Below are 23,574 nucleotides of genomic sequence, written 5' to 3' on the forward strand. Positions count from 1 at the left end.
TATTTACATTTTTTCCCCCGTACACCTGGTCGGAAAAGCCTCCACCCACGAGTCACACTTATCATTGTGGCCACGGCTCCTGCACTCTATTTTCGCTTCCCATCACCCCTGGACGCCCGAATACTGAGAACACTTGCCGCCTGTCCTTCATAAGGGGTCTGAGGGAGCAAGAGATTGGGGTGGGTCCGGAGGGCGGGGCGAGTTTCTGTGTATTTGTTTTAATGGGCGTGCTTATTTGCAGGACTCTGTAGGTGTGGTAACAATCGCCATGCAACTGTGGGTACTGAATATGGCTGCGCTTTGCAATCTTTATGAAGACAGTGATGTAACAAAGATACGTGATCCAGGAACAGTTACTAGTAAAGATTAGCGGGTCAATCATAGTATTATTATTTATTAGCTCGCATGTAGGATGTTAATAACTACTTACAAAAACTCGAGTCACATAAAACAGCCAGATTATTATTTTTTTTTCTATAAAGTATGAATACGCACGTGAACCAGTAGATAGATATAGAGTACGTACACAACGCATAGGTAAATTAATTTGGACGGAGAGTCGCTAAAAAAAAGAGATAGGAGATTCGAAGGAGGAAATTGGTTAGAGGAAGGGAGGGACAAAATGCATCACCTACTAATTCATCTCCACGCGGCCCCACCTAGATATACGAGGAAGGCATGACCAGTTCTCTCCGTAGCTGGGTAATGCCAATCATGTCACTGACCCCTCACTGCTCGCCCCCTCCCATCCACGCCCCGCCCTCACCGCCGCAACACTCTGGCCCTTCTACCATACGAAACACTAACTCATATAACTCAGGTAGTGCGGGACAAGGTCGCTCATTAATAGTACAAAGGCAACAGTTGCGTTAGTTAAAAAGAGAGAAAGAAAAAAGTGAGAGAGAAGGAATTACCTTCTAACAAAACACACCTCAAATTCATTAAGAGTATGTAGTGAAGGTCATAGTTGTTGTTTTGCATTGTCTTTAATGGTACAAAGATAGACGTTGCGTTAGTTAAAAGTGAAAAATCTGCCAGTAGAACACACCTTTAGGTACTGAAGGTCATCTCAGTTGCTCTTTTTTTTCATTTCGGTTTCCACACATTATACTTCGGTGTGCAGGTGGGTGGAACATGTCATTATCCCTATGATGGCGAGGCAGTGGCTTCCTCCGATAACGCTTACATCAATAATTCATTATGCTCTTCCTGTGGCTTCGTTAAGGCCTTCCTTGTATGGCAACACGTCATTAGGTGTCCTTCTTCGCCTTGTTAGAAATGTTAAGTATGCCAGGCCTATTTCCTTTGTTTTCAGTAGCCAATAGCCTTCAAATTGCGTTGTAATGGCGTTAGATAACCCTGAGTTTGCTTTCATCAGTTTTAAAGGAATGCTTATTGATCCTCCAGTACTTAGCACCACATTCTTGCGTAGAAGACCATTCATTGTCCACGGCATAAGGTTGTTGTTTGCTAAGTGGACACCTGGTACTAATCATATGCCAAAGTGAAGGTCATAGATGGAGCGTGAGAAGGTAGAAATACAAATGTGTGTGTGTGTGTGTGTGTGTGTGTGTGTGTGTGTGTGTGTGTGTGTGTGTGTGTGTGTGTGTGTGTGTGTGTGTGTGTGTGTAACGAAGGTGTGGCTCATGGGTGTGGTTCGTTGGGTGAAATGAAATCCATAGTTGGCTCTTGGTTTGCGAAAAGTTTCGAGGTACCTTATGCCTTCCCTCCTTCCTGAATTTCATCACTTGTTCCACTTAACACTCGTCGTGCCACTGGTTGCAGGAAGCTGATACTCTACATTACTTTCACTCCAAATCCGCAGGGTATTGTAGAGTTAATGAATTCATGATAAGCGTCACTCTGCATTGAGGTTTCAGCTAGACGTGGGCATAAGCGTGGGCTGTGAGTGAGGGCGAAGGCATAGGTTTCCTCATAGATATAGGCATGAGCGTGGGCAATGGAGTGTGGGTGTAATCATCAGCATTAACATTAACATAATTCGATGTGGGCAAGCATGCTAGTACAGACTGAGGGTTTGTAGGCGAGAACATGGGTGTGGTCATGGGTATAGGTGTGGGCGTGGAGGGTGTGTAGGGTGAGCCCCGCGCAGTGACTAGGCTAGGCTAGGGTGGGGTGAGGCCTCGCTCCGTCTTGTCTGACAGGTCAACAATTTACATCCCTGATGATTCAAGTTTTACAATGCTCGTTTCTCTTTCTTCTTTGACTCTTTGGAAAATGTGGAAAGGCTTCGTGTTTTGTAAATATCTGGCGGGTCATCGCGTATATTGCGTCCACGGAAACACTCGCCGAAATACAACTGCAGTTCGAAATATATAAAATATATGCGTATATATTATTCAAAACTTGAGCGTTGAACTAAAGTAGTGTTCGATAGAAAAATCATAATAATATTTTTCAGTGTTTTCTCCGTGGAGGAAATATGGAGAACTTATCTCTAAACGCTTATCCAAGGCTATCACGTGTGTTTGTGTGTTTAAACATTCATATCAAGTAAAAGATATTCAAAACAGTGAAATATTTGTGTTTTATTATTTAATATATTTCAGAATTTCTCTGTAATATAGCTTTTGAATGCTGGAAAAAACATTAACAGTGCACAAAGAAAGTAGTGGAAACAATGTAATCACAAACAAAGACAGCCTTGCTTAACCTGGTGTGATTCACTCCCGGGTGTTGGTGGCGCAGAACAAGACACAGGAAGGGAGGGAAGGGTGACGGGGTGACGACCACCCCACCTTTGCCCGCCCAACCTGATATTACTAGGCCAGGTGGAATTTCCTATTTCTGAACGCGCCGGCTTACCCACCCACTGCTGTCAGATATACGGATAGGAATGAACGAAAGAAAATTAAATTGTCTGCCACCCAAACTCGGTAGCTCGTCATTCTAACTCAGATAGTGGAGGTCGTTAATTCACCTCGTGACCCATAATAAGTGAAGGCAAATCCGTCGCTTATCCATCGTTCTGACTGGAAAACGGATTGCGTCGTGCTGCCACGTTTGAGAGCCATCATGCTGCCTCGTGATAAGACGCGAGATGAGCCGATAGTGTCCCTCTTCTGCTTTGGAAAGGAGGGGCACCTTACCTGTCTCTTGTCTAGATGCTGAGAAGGGAAAGGGAACAGCAGCAGCAATGGAGAAAGTTCTCACGCATAGAATAAAGTAAGCGGATAATTGAGAAAATAAACAAATTAGTGCGATAGAACACAGTAGAAGTAAAATGTTAGAAGATAAGATACACGATACTTTTTAGAATGAAATAATGAGACAGTGACAGTGACGAACACTAATAAAGTGAAGCTTACAGGCACAAGGAAAGGAGCAAGTGAAAGGAATACATGTGCAAGAAGGCAATGCTCTGTACAACAACATCTGGGCCTGGTAAAAAGTTGTGCCGCTGCTCCTTATCCTTTTAAGGAAGGACTTTAGAATTTTATGGAGATTTGAACCATCATCCTAATAGTCTTTGGGCGAATTTCCCACCAAGTGATAATGATCAGAAGGTTAATAAACTCTCCATTCCAGAATGCAATGTTTATCTACATCTTATAATCATCGTGCTTCAAATGAAATCAAGTCTCTGTGAATGGGAAAAGAGGTTATTGAATGAGACGAGAGCATTGCCTTAAGAACTGAAGAAGTAAATGTTTATGTTACCCTAGGCACGTTAAGAATGAGACGTATGTAAGAGCAACATGTCAGGAAAAGGTGAAATCTTAATATAACTCAATGAAAAAAAAAAATACAGACAATAAGCCATGTTCTTCGAAGTCGACAGCAGGGTTGATAGAGAAGAGAGCAATGAACTTAAGGATCAATAGATAAATTAAACCAAGAAACGGAGAGACGATTGAAGTCGAAAAGTTTTTGTGCTCGCGGAGGCAAGGCGTGACACACCTCGGTTGGAATCGCCACGCTACACCATTGCTGAAGCGGCCAATGGACAACCTATCTCTTTGGCTTCCTGTGCCGGTAATGGGCAAATATCAGCTTATTTTCCCAAACACAGAACGACTCAATGACTCGAAGAAATACCTTAGTGTCCTGCTTCCTTGCAAGTTACAAATATAGCGAAATTTATGACCTGGAATTGAAATTTACGAGTATGTCAAGGAAGCAGAAGGAGACTTCAATAGTAGTAAGGAAGGCATCCCTTTCTCTCTCTCTCTCTCTCTCTCTCTCTCTCTCTCTCTCTCTCTCTCTCTCTCTCTCTCTCTCTCTCTCTCTCTCTCTCTCTCTCTCTCTCTCTCTCTCTCTCTCTCTCTCTCTCTCTCTCTCTCTCTCTCTCTCTCTCATTGTCTCTGTCTCTGACGCATGACTCTGCTGGAAATAAGTCATGGTTTTTACCAAACATTAATGTCATGTTATAATTGTAGCACGTGGTTAGCCAGATGAAGTGAAATCGACTCCAACTTTATCGTGTATATTTTTTTTTCTCCATCATGTAAGTAGAACAAGTCAGTCTTATTACATCCCTTCACTTGCTTGTCATCACATTTTATCATCATTACGACGATCTCTCCCGCCGCCGCTACCGCCATCCTCACTTCTCTTCTCATCACTACGACATGAGCTACATCACCCATCATCACGACCACTATCATCAACTTCACCGCTCTACTTTTTGACAATGCTACCACTTCTACCACTGCTTCGACTCCTGCTTTCTTGATACCACCACTACTAATACTACTACTGCACCAACACTAATGCTAATACTAACACATACCACTGCCTTCACCACCATCCCATCGCCATCACCACTACCATCCTAAAGAGCGCCACCAAATATCTCATCATCACCTATCACTTAAAAACCCATCTTGTGGCCCAACACGCACCAGCCCTCCCACTTCACTTAATTGACCGGCACTGCTCACTCTCACCCTCTCCTTTCCTCACATCTGTACCCTCGCCCTTTCAGCTTACTTACTCTTCCACCGTCTCTCCTCTCTCTCTCTCTCTCTCTCTCTCTCTCTCTCTCTCTCTCTCTCTCTCTCTCTCTCTCTCACTCTCTCTCTCTCTCTCTCTCACTCTCTCTCTCTCTCTCTCTCTCTCTCTCTCTCTCTCTCTCTCTCTCTCTCTCTCTCTCTCTCTCTCTCTCTCTCTCTCTCTCTCTCTCTCTCTCTCTCTCTCTCTCTCTCTCTCTCTCTCTCTCTCTCTCTCTCTCTCTCTCTCTCTCTCTCTCTCTCTCTCTCTCTCTCTCTCTCTCTCTCTCTCTCTCTCTCTCTCTCTCTCTCTCTCTCTCTCTCTCTCTCCTCATAAATTGACCTCATCAAAGCTCTTTCCTTCAAGATTTCTTTGACGGTAGCGAAAAAAAATGGAGGCAGAAATTAGATTATTGTCTCGACATGCAAGTGACAAGATGATAATTGATGATGCCTGAATGCAGTGATTAGTTATGTTAGTGTGTGTGTGTGTGTGTGTGTGTGTGTGTGTGTGTGTGTGTGTGTGTGTGTGTGTGTGTGTGTATGTGTGTGTGAGAATTTTGTGTACACGGTAGTACGTAAACTACTAGCTAAGTGAAATGTCATATATTTTTTTTTTTTTTATGACGCAGGTATATACTATTTATCGTTATTTTCAGACGGATTGATATTAATTCGAGTAATTTTCTCAGCAAATTTAACATTTAGATATCATAGGACGTTGTAAGAAAATGATGAAACAAAAAAAAAAAAACGAGGCAAATTATTCTAATTGACATTCACTTTTCATCCAAAGCCACGCCACTGAATACGGCCTCTGTCTCCACTATTACACCAAACTGTAGTGTTGTCCTCAAAGGATAATGGACCCTCGTGGATTATCTAAGCATTATCTGCCTTTATTCAAACAATTAGGTGGTTTGATGGGTGCCCGAGGACCGGCGTGGGAGGGGAACGCTGTATCAGATTATAGTTTGACAAGCCGACTAATGATCCCGAGGTGAAAGCTCCTTCCTCGCCTGGCCAGGGACTCGCGGCCGCCAGGCGTAACACAAGTCAGGGATACAAAGGGCTGGCTGCAGTTCTGCTTCACTCTGGGGCTCGACACGATTGAAATTTTTCTTAATTTAAAATCATATTATAATGAATGACGAAACTTGACGTTAATTATTCCCATAAATTACTATTCTGTCATTTTTAAAGTTTACACACTTTTGATAATGTATTATTAAGTTTTCCTGATGAGTATGCAGTGATAACGATGCCAAATGAAGGCGTTGAGATGAAATGTCCAATAAGTGAAGGCATAACTTGACTCGAGTTGACGTCCAAGAGTGCGGGAGGTGATGACCGGTGCAACAGTGGTTCCATGAATGCATCTGACAGGATATTTGGATTCACGAGGTTCCAGTCGTGTCAAGCTCACTTTATCATCTTTATTGGTATTAATTGCATATTGCAGCTCAGTGCAAAAGTAACGAAATTCGCCTGTTGCGGTTATAGAAAATAAGTAGGTTCACCTGAAAGCAGGTGGTGGAGGTCCTTCATAAACAATTTTGCTTCTTAAAGTTTTGGACCCTTGGTGGCCCTGACGGAGGCCCGCCGGCTGCTGGCGGCTTGTCTTATGTCCGGCAGTTTCCGAGAAGTGTTACTAGAGCCTGTTCTTCTCTCTCACTCTGCTCTACACGTTTTCCTTTAGTTTCTTCGTGCATGATTTTCTTTACTACGTCAATTGCATGGTGATTAGAGTAGATCAACGAATTATTAGTCATGTCCTTAACGCTTCAACGCAGCTGCCAAGCACACACACACACACACACACACACACACACACACACACACACACACACACACACACACACACACACACACACACACACACACACACACACACACACGTGTAGCCCCTGTTCACCTAGCAGTGAGTAGGTACGGGATGTAAATCGAGGAGTTGTGACCTTGTTGTCCCGGTGTGTGGTGTGTGCCTGGTCTCAGGCCTATCCGAAGATCGGAAATAATGAGCTCTGAGCTCGTTCCGTAGGGTAACGTCTGGCTGTCTCGTCAGAGACTGCAGCAGATCAAACAGTGAAACACACACACACATACACACACACACACACACACACACACACACACACACACACACACACACACACACACACACACACACACACACACACACACACACACACACACACACACACACACACACACACACACACACACACACACACACACACACACACACACACACACACACACACACACACACACACACACACACACACACACACACACACACACACACACACACACACACACACACACACACACACACACACACACACATCAGCCAGACCCTGTTCATTGTGCAAGTCAGCAACTGGGGCGTGAACTGCTGCGCCACCCTCAGCCATCAGCGGCCCGCCAATGAAGGGATCCACTGAGTGTCCTCCCCGGCACAGTAATGCCTACCTGACGACGTGGGGTGCTGGATCTCGTGCGGATTTTATACTTAGGGCAGTCGAGGGAAGCATATATAGCGTCTCTGTCCTTATTCTTTGTCTCTTTTCCTCCCTCCCGGACACACACAGACCATGACGCAGTTGTGTCGAAATTGAATTCATACTTTTTACTGTTCGCACCAGTGTTTTTCTAATAGTTCCTGGATTTTTTTCTTTCCTGTATGTAAAAAAAAATATATATATACCCTTTCCACATGTGTGTTTTTTTTGTAAGCAGAGTTTTTACTTGGTTCGTAAAAACACTATGCTTTTTGTTACTGGTGCTCGTAAATCTTAAAACAGAGAAAAAAACTCTTGAGATTCAGGCACTATCACTGGTCAGAATTATCCTTGTTTGCCGGGAAACGAGAAGTATGTTTCCTGTGAAACTAATAAAGAATTACTTTCACATGTATTTATGTTAACGGATGAGGAAGCACAACTCAAACTGATTGTTGTTGTATCATTGTCTTATCTTTACATGTGTGTGTGTGTGTGTGTGTGTGTGTGTGTGTGTGTGTGTGTGTGTGTGTGTGTGTGTGTGTGTGTGTGTGTGTGTGTGTGTGTGTGTGTGTTGTGTGTGTGTGTGTGTGTGTGTGTGTGTGTGTATGTGTATCGTAGTGTTCCACCTCAGTTTTTTTTTTCCTTCCATAAGTTTTCCTGGCTCACCGTGACTTAATCTTTTATATAATAACCATTAAAAAAACTGACGAAAAAACTGGTATATGAGGAAATAACAAGTGTGCCACGGATGGACTCAGTTTTTGTCTTGAGACTAATGATACTTCCAATTCCACTTGTCTCTTTACTTCTTGAATACTGTCAAAGAAATATTGGAAAGATAAAGGACAGAGTGCAAAATATATATCTTATAGCATCATCACACTAAGGTTTAGAGATGAAAACTAGACATATCTCTGAAATAGATTGTGAGTCACGGTTTTCTCTCATACGTGTCCATCTTGGAACTAGGGAAGGGAGTTCGTTTCAGTGAGGAAAGGAGAGAAGGGAAAATGGAAGAATGGGAAGAAAGAAGAATACAGAAGGCCACGCCCTCACATCCACCCTACAGGAGCCTCTTTTAACCTTAAAGGAAAGTAAACTGCTGATGAAGATGTAAGATGGATTTATTCTTTGCTTAAATAAATTACAAGCACAAGACTAATGTGCAGAACGATAACTGTTAATTACACTATCAGTAAAATCCTTGCAAGTTAAGAATTTTGCCTATAAACGTAATATTATAATCCTGTTTAGAGATAAAACAAGTCTTACACCAATAATATTTTCGTCTCGACAAACATAAAGGACACGGTAATAATGATAAAAGCACCACGCACTGAATCATAGAGAAGAGAAAATTCGGAGCGCAGCTGTTCAAAGTATCGACTAATTTCCTTCCGAGGATTTGTCGTGAGGCACAAAGCTGGGCCAATCCTCTCTATGTGGGCACCCTACACGGCCGCCATTCACAGCCACACTCCCCTTGACACACCGTCTCCGGTCGTCTCCGCTCCCCACTCCCCCACTCACGCTTACAAAAGGCCCTCAACTCAGTAAAGCGACCCCTCTCCTTCCTTTTTTTTTGCTCTCTCTCTCTCTCTCTCTCTCTCTCTCTCTCTCTCTCTCTCTCTCTCTCTCTCTCTCTCTCTCTCTCTCTCTCTCTCTCTCTCTCTCTCTCTCTCTCTCTCTCTCTCTCTCTCTCTCTCTCTCTCTCTCTCTCTCTCTCTCTCTCTCTCTCTCTCTCTCTCTCTTTCTCTCTCTCTCACTTCTTCAGTTCCACATCCTAAGCCGTCACCTACCTACCAGCGTCACCCTCCCCCACCGCCACCATCACCAGCGCTACCCTTCCTCCACTCGTCGAACTCTCCTCTTTCTTCACTACTTTCCTGAGCCTTTGCCGCCATTCAGCTCTGGAGGACATAAGGGGAACGTGCCCGTCAAGCTAACGAAGGTGGTGAGTTCCAAGAGTAGCTGACGAAACCTTTATTATTTTTTCTTTCTTTTTTTACGAGCATTTGTTCATATCGAAGACGTAAGGGAAGTGTTAACTCATTTCACCCTCAGTTAACTCCTACTTGATAAATTAGTACAGTGGGGAATGGTTAATATGTGCGGTTAAAAAGTGAAATTCAACTCTTGTGGGAACAGGAAGCCAGCCAGAGTCGAGTGTGTACACCGTGATCTGAATTCAAGGTGTATTTTTCTCTTCCCCCATTAGAAAAGTTGGCAGTAACAAGGAAAATCTGTTGTGGTATTCTTTTATCATTGTATTGTTGTATGTTTATCTCTTCCAACTAGTCTTCCCTTTCTTTTTTTTATGCTCTCTCTTTCTTTCTTTCTTTCTTTCTTTCTTTCTTTCTTTCTTTCTTTCTTTCTTTCTTTCTTTCTTTCTTTCTCTCTCTCTCTCTCTCTCTCTCTCTCTCTCTCTCTCTCTCTCTCTCTCTCTCTCTCTCTCTCTCTCTCTCTCTCTCTCTCTCTCTCTCTCTCTCTCTCTCTCTCTCTCTCTCTCTCTCTCTCTCTCTCTCTCTCTCTCTCTCTCTCTCTCTCTCTCTCTCTCTTCTGCCACACCCCAGTGATTTAATCGTGGATACTTGATAGCTTAAGAACAGAGGCAGCCATCTGTAAATTTTTTTTCTTGGCTCTCTTTTTTTTCTGCATCACGCAAAGGAAGACCAAACAATTATTGTGGCGCAAGTGGAAAGTGTATATATCGGGACACTTCTTAGCATTTTATTTCAAAGAATATAAGTACTGCGTTCACGTCTACTGCGCCGCCTTCTCCAGCCAAGCATAGAGTCAGGTGAAATTATCAGGCCGCTTGGTATACCCATAATTAAGGCCCAGAGAGAGAGAGAGAGAGAGAGAGAGAGAGAGAGAGAGAGAGAGAGAGAGAGAGAGAGAGAGACCAACAGAAACTACATACGTAAGTGCAGAGGAAAAAAAATGTATGCTGAACGACAAGTAACTATTTCAAGCTGGGATAATATAATGTAAAGGTCATGCATGTTTATTTACTCATTCATTTTCATACAGGAAGTTTTTAATGAATGAATGAGCTAATGTATTCATGTGCACATTTATATACCACATCTATATTTATTCAACCCGTTAGGAGGAATGGAAATAAGAAGCAGACTGTGGATGCGCATTGGAAGGCGATCAAAGAACACCTGAACATTTAATTACACGCAAGACTCGCCAGGTGGAATCGAAAGAGAAATTCCAATAAAAGTTTCGTGAAGGGGGGAAAGAAAAGAGCAAAAAAAGGTGAAAATGAAGAAAAGATGGGTTCTTGTCTCCAGGAAATTCATTGTCACCAGCTTAATTGTCATCCAGAGAGCTTTCATTTATCTCTGATTCGCCGCCGCTCTTTCGTCTTACCTCCTCCTCTTCTTCCTCCCTCCCTTCCTTCCTCCCACTCTCCCTTCCTCCCTCCACCGGTTCCCAGCCCACATCCCCTCCCCACCCTCGGTCCACAAGACGAACAAAGGAACAAGGTGTTAGTGATCTTTATTATACTCAAAGAAGTAGAACGAGTTTCCTCTTATCTGCTTAATATCATCCTGCGCCTCTTAAATGAAACCAGCTAAATAAAACAGGTAAATGAAATGAAGAATCTTTCTCTCTCTCCCTCTCCCTCTTATAAAATCTTTCTTCTAAACTTGCATTGTAGCGGGATTTAGTCCTGATTATATTTGTTTAAATTTAAACTAAAGGGTAGAAATGGCACTAAAATTTTAGCAGTTATACAAATAATTAAAGCCATATATTTGGCAATTCAGTGTTTATATTGTTGTTTCCGAGTAAAAACTTGACTGAGAAACCAACGCAAAAGTCTCCCTTAGAACCACGGACGCAGGTGTGGAAGGCAGGTGTGTGTAGCGTGAGTCACAAGTGGCCTGAAGCATCTCGCCAACCAGCTTTGCCAACACCTGGATCCCGAGACTGTCTGGGTGAACATTTGGGGAACCGCAATTCAACCCGAAGGAGGATGTGACGGGGGAGGAACTTGCCCAGAGAGAGAGAGAGAGAGAGAGAGAGAGAGAGAGAGAGAGAGAGAGAGAGAGTTTTTAGTGATTGTAGAGAGGTAATTGGCATTCTTATTTGTCACCGCGTTGCTAACCAGTGCTTAACGTGATGGTAACGTTGGTAATATCAAACCTCGGGCCTTAATTTTATTTGTGTATGTTTACCTCACGTCACCTGCTGGGACTCATCGCTTCGCAGGGCTTGAAGAGAAATGCTTTGTAACCGTATTCTTTTCATTTATTGTAATATCATTTCTTATTTCTTATTGTTATTCTATTTCTAATTGCCATTAGTTAACATATAAGAGTGTATATATATATATATATATATATATATATATATATATATATATATATATATATATATATAGAGAGAGAGAGAGAGAGAGAGAGAGAGAGAGAGAGAGAGAGAGAGAGAGAGAGAGAGAGAGAGAGAGAGAGAGAGAGAGAGAGAGAGAGAGAGATGCAATGAATTTCTTATTGCATAAAAGGGAGGGACTGCAAATGCAGTTGTTGAAGACAATCATCAAACAGTTGTGTCGGGGTGTTTCTGTTTGGTAGTTATCTGTCAGAGTTTTTCTCAGAGTTATAAAACTGTCATTATCATCATCATCATCATCATCATAGTGTTTCCTTATTATCCTTACTCTTCTTATTCCTTTTCTTCACCACCGTAGTCATTGTCATTATCCTCGAAATCATCAGCTCCATCACCATGTGTGAGTTTCTTCAAGGTCAGATTAAGTTATGGAGACAATTTCCTGTTTATCAATTACTTTTCAAGGGCGGACGCATTTATTTCTTTTTTCTTCTCTCAGTAATCCTCCACCTGCATTGCCACGTCTTCCCCTCGCCATGACCAGTGGTTGGGTAACATTCAAGTGTGAACTCCGGCACGCTTATATCACTGCCTTGACATCATGAAATTCCTGAACTGAATTAGGTGCTAGTGATTAGCGACAGTCGTGCACTCAGCTTTCAGTCACCCTGTTCACGCCTGCAGGAGAGCACGCGTCTAGTGGTGTTCCGCTGGGTATAATTTGCCGGCTGCGAGCCATGATTTATCGTTCCGGGACGGTCGTAGCGGACGGCTGAATTATCGCTTCCAGCATCCCGCCGGCGTCTCTCGGCTGCCCGCCTGCATCTCTTAGCAGGGTCCTGCCGCTGAAGGATACTACTTTTCTTTTTTTTTTTGCTAGGATATTTTGAGTTTCATGGCTACCAAGCTCCAACTATTTACATTACTTAATGTGGGGTAAAGAAATTTAAATCACGTGGAATCTTAAGCCTGTCCTCATAACCTGTTTCGCTCTCACCGCCTAGAGGATCCTTGTAGAAAAAAGAATCCTTCTCATACTAGGTATAAACAAAGATCAGCTGATCGTGACCACTACGTTAGCCGTATAGACGAAAGAGGGAGCTACCATAGCCAAGTCCTTGTGTCGCCCTTGAGGTTTGAGCCAGAAATGCCACACACGCACACACTTCGAGGTGAGTGGTTAACTTGCTACTCTGACCTTTTCGTGGCTCCTGTGAAATAATGGGCCTTGTTACACCAAACCTGCTCTACTTACTGCGCCCCCTCCCCGCTCGGACCAGCCCCTGCCTACCTCCCGCTATACCAAACACGCTGGACCACATTGCTTCAGGACCTGCTCTAGGTGACACGGATGGTGTATTGTTTCAGAGAGAAAAAAATGTTGGCACTGTAAACTTTTGCACGATCACGGATGATTCTCTTCTAGGTGCTGCTGGAATTTGTTTCAACCTGCAATCTCCAAAGAACTTTTCCGTTTCTACCGTACTTGAAATGAAACACTTAAAAATTAGTAATAGAGTAAAAACGTTCACCACAAAGAATCCAAGAGTCCATCCCACGCCAGCGATACACCTAGTGGCCCAAACATGCAAAGTGCAAAAGTGCCCTAATGTATTTTAATGTATTTTACAGCATTTCCCGACTCTTAACTGCTACTAACCGTAAAATGTTGCCGGAGATAACAATCTAGTCTGAATCCAGTTTTGGGGAAGTTTAGCATCCCTCTCAGGCGTGCTAGCGGCCGACCAACTCTACTCCACCAATAACCCGTTTGTGGGTTGCTGCCTTCTCCCTTCCTCAGCACAACACTTGCCAGCACTCTCGCGGGTAGATGCTGGGTGTTGAGCCTTCCCCAGACGCATAAAGACTGTTGGTGCAAGGAAATTAGGGGTTGTGATCGGCAAATACAGATGAGGAGCCAAAAGTCACATGTTACGGATGAGGAATAAAACTATTCTCTACCGGTTGAGAAAAAAGCTTGCCTTCTTTAATCGTCAAACCACTCAAGCAGGTACACGCCTGTATAAAGAATGTAAGATAGTGCCTTCAAAAGCATGAATATACCCTTCATCGGACATAAGAAGTGGCGAATCATTGACCAATTAAGGTAGTAGAAAGAGGAATCGTTTTCTCGAGGAGAGTACAAAGAGGGAATACTGGCTCAGAAACCTCCTAGTTGGTAAAAAGAACGAAGGCATCAATAGTTCCGACTTGCTGCTCGTGGAAGCTCACCCACCGTCTGGTTTCTTCCGTCTCTCCACGCCGTAGCCTTCACCGGGTCCAGCCACTTGCTCCACATACCCGCTGCTGCCAGAATCCCTCCTACACACTCTCACTCGTATCTCTCCACGCCCCCGCCATGCCATACTACTCACCCATAAACACACACACACACACACACACACACACACACACACACACACACACACACACACTACTTACCATTAATCGTGTGCATTTACGTTAAGCACTTTCTATCTACACGTTTATTTATAGTTTAAGAGCGACTCGAGGCAGTAAATCACTTTTTATTGTTGTTCGAATAGTATTGTTTAAGAAGCATAGTGACTAAAATAGAGATGCTTCGTGTCAAAGGTCAGGTGCCCTTACTGTACAAAGACAAAAACACCTTTTTTTTTCCATGCGAGAAGATGTTTGTTTATATGAGAAGATCGTGGTGAAGCAGCCATGATCACACTGTTTACTGCAGAGGTTTCTCCTGATCCGTCTCAAAGGCTGGCACATATCTGGGTCTCAGTGTCCTCGAGTCTTCTCCTTAACTGGTCATTTTACGGTCGGCAAAATGTCAATAAGCGCGACAAAAACTATCAGGAACCACACCCGGACCCGCCCACGGTCTCGGGGGCTCTGAACGATGGATTTTATTTATCTAGCTGCTCATGGAGTCTTAGTTCTAGGTGTTTTGTGGCTTTGGAAGTTTCTAGTTCTTGCTCCTAAATAACCCGCGGCTGGGCCAGTGGATTACCGCTTCCAGACTCTGGTTTTTACGATTAGCTATCAGGATCATCCGATTTTTTTCCCCGTGAAAGTGAGATTTATGGTGAGAAAGTCTTATGAACAAGAACTGCAAGTGCGTGAACACACCAGGAAGCACGTTACGCACCCCACCGCTGCCCAGGGCCACACCCTAGTTGCTTGCGCCACGAGAGTATAAATATGTCTCTCTTATTTCTCGCTATCCATGCTAGTCTATATACAACCTTCCATACCCACGGAGAGTTGGTGCAAAGTCTGAGTGATTGATTGTGATGGCAGCCTTCTGGGCCAAACGGCATCTCGATAACAGAGGAAGTGAGCAAGGCGGTGGCAGCGTTGTTTACCCTGCTTGCCACGCTCGCGGCCCCGCCATTATAATCTCAGCCCGTCCAAGCAGCCGACCACACCCTACCTGACCCTCTTATCTCACCTTGATATTTGCACTGTGATGTGCAGAGTGGCTGTGCGGGAGGGGGAGTGCGGGGGAGGTATAACGGGTGTCCTCCCTGTCCCTCACCCTCCTTCCTTCGTTCCCTTACTCCTTCCTTCCCACTTCCCACACTCCTTACCTCCCTGAATACTTCCATCTCTATATAATTTGCGTTTTGTCTTTTTGCCTACGCCGTTATCGACATTTGTATCCGTCTGTTGCTGCTCGTTGGAGACTCAAACTAATTATCTTTAAGTTTTACCTCTCAGAAATATCGAATCACTGGCATAGAAAATGCAATGTACATTCATGCTTAAAATTGAAGTAGAAATGATGTTTTGTTAGAAGTAGAGTCCGAAAAATACCGTTCAGCTGGTGTTAATCGATCTATCGCACGCTATTGAAAATTGAAAGGAAAATCTTCCGCTTTATTAGATAATAAGCGTCAATTAATCGTTCTCAAAATGGAATCCAAATCTGTAATCAGATCCTTTGCCGAGAACAAACGATCTCGATGCGCATTCTCTCAAGGGTTCAAAGGTTTTCTCTTCCCTCTTCTTCATCTTTTCGTTATTAATAGGCAGGACTTTGGAGTTAAATGGGACGTCCTACTCTTGTGTAAATCCAATGATAGGAAGAGGGAAAAGACGCGCGGGAGAGGAACATGAACATGAATATCTGAAGAAGACGGAGAAATAGGAAGAGAAATAGAGAGATGAGGTGGAACGCAGGGAGACCAAAGTGAAGCGATAAGAGAAAAGAAAATGAAAGGAGAAGGGAAAGGAAGAAAAGGGGCCATGTGATCGTTTCAAACTACCACTACCAACACTACCACCACACAACTATTGCAAAATCACTTCCGCCATCGTCATCACTTTCTGTGGGACAAGCATTCGCAAAATTAGCTAAATCAAAAAAGTAAAATGTTTTCTTTAGCCCTCTTCTATTGGTATTGCCAGAGTTTATCCTTTTATCTTTCCTCCCACAGCAGTATTTCTAACTGCATTCCATCGATGTTCGTTTCTTACATAATCACATCACTCACCAACACTAGAGGACGCCTTGTCCTTCTCTTCATTCAGTTCTCTTTTCTTTGTTAATCTCATAACGTTATGTACTGAATGTCTTCAACATCATGTTATTAGAGAAAGCTGTGCATTATTGTTTATTTGTTGTTTTGAAATTTTCTACAATTACATTTGCTTTTTCTTTCTTTTCAGAGCAAAATGAATGCCACACCTGACCAAAACAACTCCTCACCCATGCATAAAGGTAAGTTGTGAGTCTCCTGTTGACTGAAGGTGATCAGGTGTAGTATCGGTGATTTCTTATTCAGTTCCCTCGAGTAGGGTAAGTTAAATACCCGTCCTTAGCTGCGGCCAAGTGATCGAGGCAGAATTCGGGTAAGAAAATACTGATTATAATCGCATGGAGAGTTGATATGTAGACGTGGCGGAGAGAACGGAAAGGTGTATCGAGTGTCAGGGTTATCACGGCTGAGGCTTGGACTCGGCCCCTTGTGTGCGCTGACGTGTACACCTTTAGACTTGTGTACCTGTGTGCGTGCTGCAGGCTTGCACCGTGCAGTTGTATCTTGTCAGTCCACAGACTCATAGACGATAGCACTGTCAGCCTCTTGATAGCGTTAATTGTGATAATGCTGAAAAACTATGTATGTACTTTGTTTAACAATGACATGGCTATGTAAGATGCTGTGTGTGTGTGTGTGTGTGTGTGTGTGTGTGTGTGTGTGTGTGTGTGTGTGTGTGTGTGTGTGTGTGTGTGTGTGTGTGTGTGTGTGTGTGTGTGTGTGTGTGTGTGTGTGTGTGTGTGTGTGTGTGAGAGAGAGAGAGAGAGATCATTCTAAAAATAATGCAGTTAAAATAAGAAAGAAAATCATGGTTCTTGGATTGGCTTTACGTATACGATTCGAAAATTTGTTGAGCTCTGCAAGATTTGATAAACGTTATAATAGCAGTGCTTTGGGCAACCCTTATGGGCGTGCGGGGGTGAGTGACCAACAGAAGGCCTCCGCGTCCTCCACGGGGCTGTCAGGGAAAAAAGTTGGTACGGAAATAGACATAAGAAAGTGATCTTTACTAATATTACGCCTTCGCGTCCCGCAGCTTTTTGTGCTCACGATGAATTATAATGATGTAACCACAGTATTGATGCTGCGCACGTGCGTTTGTGGGGTAGGAGGTAGATTTGGGGGACAGAGATGTCAAGCTGCAGAACACAGGTGTGGGAAAGTGTGAGCCGTCAGGGGTGAGGGAAGGTATGAGGCAAGGATGGAGAGGTGTGAGGCAGGGACAGGCAACACGTGGGCTTCTCCAGCCCAGTAGTCACCAGCGGTAGGCAGTGAGACACTCTCTGGCCTCCCTTTGTCAGCTCTCCCTCTCTCTTCCCCCCTCACCCGGACTCAGATGATTTCTCTCTCTCTCTCTCTCTCTCTCTCTCTCTCTCTCTCTCTCTCTCTCTCTCTCTCTCTCTCTCTCTCTCTCTCTCTCTCTCTCTCTCTCTCTCTCTCTCTCTCTCTCTCTCTCCTCGTACGTATGTTTTATGAATAATGGTAATACAATGTGATCGTGCTCCAAAAAGAGCGAGAAACAGATGACGTAGCAAGCATGTTAGCGCGTCACCCCTTCAGGCCCGAAGAGCACAGCGGTGCCAGGCGTACGAGTGTTTGTGTTTTTTATATATCATTTCCATGTGTTTTCCTTACCGGGGTGGCAAAAAGGGGAGGAGGCAAGAGTACCAAGTGGTGTAGATTTAACCTCTTCTCCTAGTCAATGAGTCGAAACAATAAGAAGAGAAACGTTACTGATATAGAGATAATTGGTATCTATTTGTTCCGTTGTCTTCCTGTGGAGTTGGAATAAGAAGACTATTCTAAAGTGATGATGTGCCAAAGTTATATATGTATATATGAATAAAAGCAGTTATTTACCTTGCATCAATGAAGGTGGTGATATTCTTCTCTCTTTTTTTTCTCACTCCATTTCCATTGTTTCTTACATCTCATCTTTTTTTCTGCCTCTTCACTGCAGCCTCCTTTAGCCGTCTTCATCAAGGATCGAATGTAGCTAATCCCTTGCTTACGAAAATGAAAGTATGTTAGAATAGCTTGCTGGTGACGATGTGTGAAGGTTGTGTGATCGAGGGTAGTAGGTGTGTCCCAGCTTGAGATACAAATATGTATACAACACTGTGTGTGTGTGTGTGTGTGTGTGTGTGTGTGTGTGTGTGTGTGTGTGTGTGTGTGTGTGTGTGCGTGTGTGCGCGCGCGCGCGCGTTACCGCTTACGCGTATATTGATGACCTATATTTGCTTTTCTTTACCAGGTTCTTACTTGCATTACTCTAAATCCAAGATTAGATCTCGTCGTTTTAAAAATATCAATTAGCCTTGAACTTTCTTTTTTTTTCCTACTTGAACTTTGGCTCTGTGAGTGACTTACCCACGCCAACAGTCAGTGAAAGAAGAGAGATGATAGGTGACTCTTGTAGGCGAAGAAAAGTGTGATTTAACAACCGTGGCCTTCAACCAATCTGCCACTTCCGTTATGCATTAGCTGCCGCATGTGTGTGTGTGTGTGTGTGTGTGTGTGTGTGTGTGTGTGTGTGTGTGTGTGTGTGTGTGTGTGTGTGTGTGTGATGGTGCGTGTGTGTGGGCGAGTCCATACGAGGAAGCACAAATGCTTGTTATATGTGTATATGTACATGTGGGCATCCCTCACACACACATGAACACATACACACACACACACACACACACACACACACACACACACACACACACGTGTGTGTGTGTGTGTGTGTGTGTGTGTGTGTGTGTGTGTGTGTGTGTGTGTGTGTGTGTGTGTGTGTGTGTGCGTGCATGTACGTACGTCCCTGGGTGGAGATTGGTCACTATCAAGCCAAGTTGTGCCGAGAGCTGGCTGGTCTGGGCGGAGGCCGGGAATCGGGTTGGAGGGAGGGATGGGTGGAGCACGGATGGGGGAAGGGAAGGGGGTTGTGAGGCAGGCGGGGCTGTCGGCCAACCCCACATTCACTACCTGGCTACGGGTCGAGCCGTACGCACGCTGGTTTTTGCCGTGCCCGGTGTGGCAGTCAGTCCCCCAAGTGAGCAAGTCGCCACCTCGCGCACCACCCCTATTGTGCCTTTTGAACTCGACGTCATGGTGACCTCTTGTGAATTGGATCTTCAGCCACAACAACAGCGACATCATTACGACCACATTGCTACCACAGAAGCTGCTGCTAAGGAACACGCCGTCCTGGGCATGATGATTCTGCCGGAGTGTGAGTGTTAAGTGTACCTTCGTCAGTAGTGTGGTGGAAGGGCGCGTCTCTGTCCCGTATCTGCGCTGCCAATCCAGATACTGCGCACTTTATACTCGGAAGCCGTTTGATACACTTTAAGACAGGCGCCTCAGGGAGTGATCACAGCCTCGGCACGACTTGCCTTTGCCACTGTTACGTCTTGCCTTGATGCACATTAGCCGATAACTTGCTTTGCCATCACTGCCTCTTCCTCGTCTGTTCTTGTGAGTTCTGTGCGTACAATGCTCAATCCTAAGCGAGCAAAAACAACTGCGGTGCAAAACATGATGTTGCAATGATCTTGGCTGTCACCTTGACAAAAGGAAAAAAAAGTTTAGTGGTTAAAGGTGAAAGAGTCACGATGCTCCGTAACCTCGACTGACAAGGATTCATCTAAATATTGGATGACTTCATGTGGTGACTTCAATGCGTTGTGTTTTGTGCGCTTGCGTTTGGGAGACGCTGGGAGAGGAGTACTCGTGCTGGCGTGGCGATGCTGTGAAGAAAGATGGTTGTTTTAAGTAATGTCTTTCGGTGAGTCCCAGCAACTTTAAATATTACATAGACCTAGTTGCTTATAACAATGTAGGCAAGCGGTGAAGAGTTTTTAAATTCTGGAAATAAAAAAGAATTCATATATATCAAAGAACAACGAGTCTTTGAGTGTTACATTACCGAATGATGTGTGTGTGTGTGTGTGTGTGTGTGTGTGTGTGTGTGTGTGTGTGTGTGTGTGTGTGTGTGTGTGTGTGTGTGTGTGTGTGTGTGTGTGTGTGTGTGTGTGTGTGTGTGTGTGTGTCTGTATGTATTAAATAGATATTGGCTGTTCTGAATGTGTGAGTTGTGGTAGACAGATCATAGTGACCACTCTAGAGGTTCCGGTGAGGGTGTAATGTAATGGTGCGCTAAAACCAGACACACTGAAAAATATTTGGAAAAGATAGTAACGCGGGAAAATTTGTCTAGAATTATTGGATGGCGCGGTAAGTGAAGACCTCTAGATATTTCTACCTCGAGATTGATGAAGCCAGTGCCAGTTGCAGACAAACCTGCTGATAATCGTTGTTTTTTATTCTTATGTTTATGGTCATTTTATCGAGATATCTTGGTAATTAATGAAAATACCTTGAATGATGCTGGACAGAGGCATGAGAGTGGTAAAGAATGAAGCTCTGGAAAACCTAATATTCAGTCTAATGTGATCTTATAAAAAAAAATATTTCCGCATGTAAGTAACTATAATGGCAGTACAAGCTATGATTTTCTCTTGCAATACTCAGCAGCCAATGGATATAAGTGTACTGAGATGTGCTATGATAAAAGTAGTCTTACTAGGTTAGACCAGAGAAGTTTTTGTGTTGAGAAAACGTAAAATGTATCTGATTCAACTGCGCATGTCCCCACTTTTAGAAATGGCTTGCTTTCTCCATAAAGTTTGTCCCTTACCGAATATTTCCCTCAAATCATGCGAATCAAGTGGAATTCGAACGCAGTAAATAAATCGCAGTCACTCCCCAAACACGCAGTTACAGAAGTGTCATGAACGTACGTACATAGCCGCACATGACCCGCCCACCCGTCTAACCTGCATCGCAGAGGCCTGGAGGCGGCATGTGTTAGGATTTGTGTGATGCACGTGGTGTTGCTTAGGCCAACCTGCCCAGGGCGTGAGTGAATCAAGTCAGGCAAGGATTTTGAAATTCTGTAAAGAAATGGAGGTCGACTAGATCAAAATAATGTCTATATGAGTGTAATTAAGTTATATTTGTTATCATATAAAAGAAGTCATGTCTTTGCAGTTCGAATTGAGTTAGTGGCAATATATTGGAGTCAGACCGACACTCTGTGTCCCTAGTTTGATGTCAGCATGCTTTACTTAGCACCTCCTAACTTATTTTGTCTTTCCTTATATCATTCCATCTTTGGCAATCTTCAGGCTGCCTTCCTCAGGCTGACAAGTGCCTCCCTATCAGCATGCGCAATGGTAAACGATTTTACGTTAAGTAGGAAGCAGGTTATCGAGTTAGTAGTATTCTCATATTCCTCTCTTCCTGTAGACACGAAGAAGAAAAAGTAATACGTATCATGCTCGTAATATAGAATTGAAGTCCAGTTCTCAGCCACCAACCATCTTGCGTCACGAGTAGGGCAACACGCCACGAGAACCCTCAGGCTGTTGCCGTCTGCCCAAGAGGCCTCATCAAACATTCCCCCCAACCGCCAAACACGAAAAATTATATTTTAACATGACTTCGCTTCGATTCGTTCCTCCAACATTTAAGTGGTGAGACATAAAAATGTAAGTCTCATTCACGTAATCTTCATACTGCCGTTCGTTCTCAGTCCACCAGGAGCTGCAGGGAGCTCCTGAAGGACGCTTTAAACAGGAAAGAGACCATCCGTCGCCACTTCACCTGTTCCTCCTTTCCGCTTTCCCCCGTCACCCGAGGAGAAAGGCACACGCAGACATAACCCCGGAAGCCTAGAGGTGAGGGTGCCAGACGAGGTGATATACTAGGAGTCGAATCCGAACAAAAACTTCCCTGGACTCTGATCACCTCTGTGTCCACAACGGCGTCAAACATTAGCGGCCTTGATTGCTGCTCTGACTTTCCTGTCTCGGCAGGATACGAGCACGTCTGTCCCGCCAACTCAACCAGATGCTGTTTTCATATTCTCAGCAAAAAACGATACCTTTGTTCTTTGTTCATTTAACATTTGTTTTCCAACTTTTTTTTCGCATTACTTATTGGAAATATTTACTATTTTAAAGGCAAAATTCCACTTGTATACAGTTGAATCATCGTGTACTTCAAACAAAACAATATGAATGCATTGTGAATAGCTGAAGAACTTCTTATTTTTTGTAATCCACGACTGTACTGAGTATCATTTCACTAAGCAGCCGCATATCTGTAGGTGCGCGTCGTCATACTACAGGTATAACGGTAAGCCATGATTATAAGGTTCAAAAACTTGTGTCCCCTGGCAGCTTCTGCGTTGTATCAAGTGAAAGCACAGATCATCCTTCCCGAATACGGCTGAGGGGAGTCCCCACCTGGCCATTACATGTAAACAGGCATCGCCGAGTGTCTCCGCTAACGGGACTTGAAGGGACAGAAAAGCCAACACGATGATTATGTACTGCTGTTGTCTTTCCGTCGTGTTGTCTCAGATCGCACTGGGCACGGAAAACAGACATTAGAAATCATTTAACATTTCGGATATGCTTGTTGTTCAACACACACACACACACACACACACACACACACACACACACACACACACACACACACACACACACACTCTCTCTCTCTCTCTCTCTCTCTCTCTCTCTCTCTCTCTCTCTCTCTCTCTCTCTCTCTCTCTCTCTCTCTCTCTCTCTCTCTCTCTCTCTCTCTCTCTCTCTCTCTCTCTCTCTCTCTCTCTCTCTCTCTCTCTCTCTCTCTCTCTCTCTCTCTCTCACTCTCTCTCCAGTCGTTTACATCTGACACGTTTGCTCACCGCCGTCTGGGAGGGGGAGAGTGGGTGAGGCTCCAGGCCACCGCTAGCTTGGTGTTGACGGTAATCAAATTATACGTTGGTGGAGGACCCAGCCAAGGCCGAGGCCGGCACTCGAGGTCACCGTCTTGGTGCTCACTGTTGCAACCTCGGCCGACCCAAAGGCCTCTCACTCGCCCCCAGCAAAGGTCACGCACGGCTTGTCTTCCTTCCTCTTGGTGTCTACCAGTGATGCGATACGTTTACATAAATGCACAGATTCGTGACTGCTAGTACTTATTCGGTGGTTTATCGTGGTGCATTAAGCTTTGCAAGACTTGTTTTTCTTCCAGTCAGAATCCAACATCACATATACAACACGTGCACCCTTCTTTGTTGTTAGTAATCTTGGCTAAGGTCATGCTCCGGATGTCTCAAGTGCAGTGACGTCACGTTCTCTTGGTGTTGAACGCATGAAGGCGAAGTGATGCTTTATTTCAATGAGGTGGTAATAGGAACAATTAGCAGCCCACTGA

At 44.1% G+C, this 23,574-nt stretch overlaps 1 protein-coding gene across 8 annotated transcripts in view; it reads left to right on the forward strand.

The window, feature by feature from the left end:
- LOC123498391 (zinc finger protein rotund-like) overlaps nt 1–23,574 on the forward strand; it is a 538,442-nt gene that overhangs the window by 452,780 nt on the left and 62,088 nt on the right. For all 8 annotated transcript variants that reach the window (XM_045245490.1, XM_045245489.1, XM_045245493.1 and 5 more), the window contains one exon: nt 16,454–16,505. In XM_045245490.1, coding sequence (XP_045101425.1) covers nt 16,454–16,505 — 52 coding nt within the window. The remainder of the gene's footprint in view (nt 1–16,453; nt 16,506–23,574) is intronic.

This window comes from Portunus trituberculatus, chromosome 48 (assembly GCF_017591435.1).
Source record: "Portunus trituberculatus isolate SZX2019 chromosome 48, ASM1759143v1, whole genome shotgun sequence".
Classification (NCBI taxonomy): domain Eukaryota; kingdom Metazoa; phylum Arthropoda; class Malacostraca; order Decapoda; family Portunidae; genus Portunus; species Portunus trituberculatus.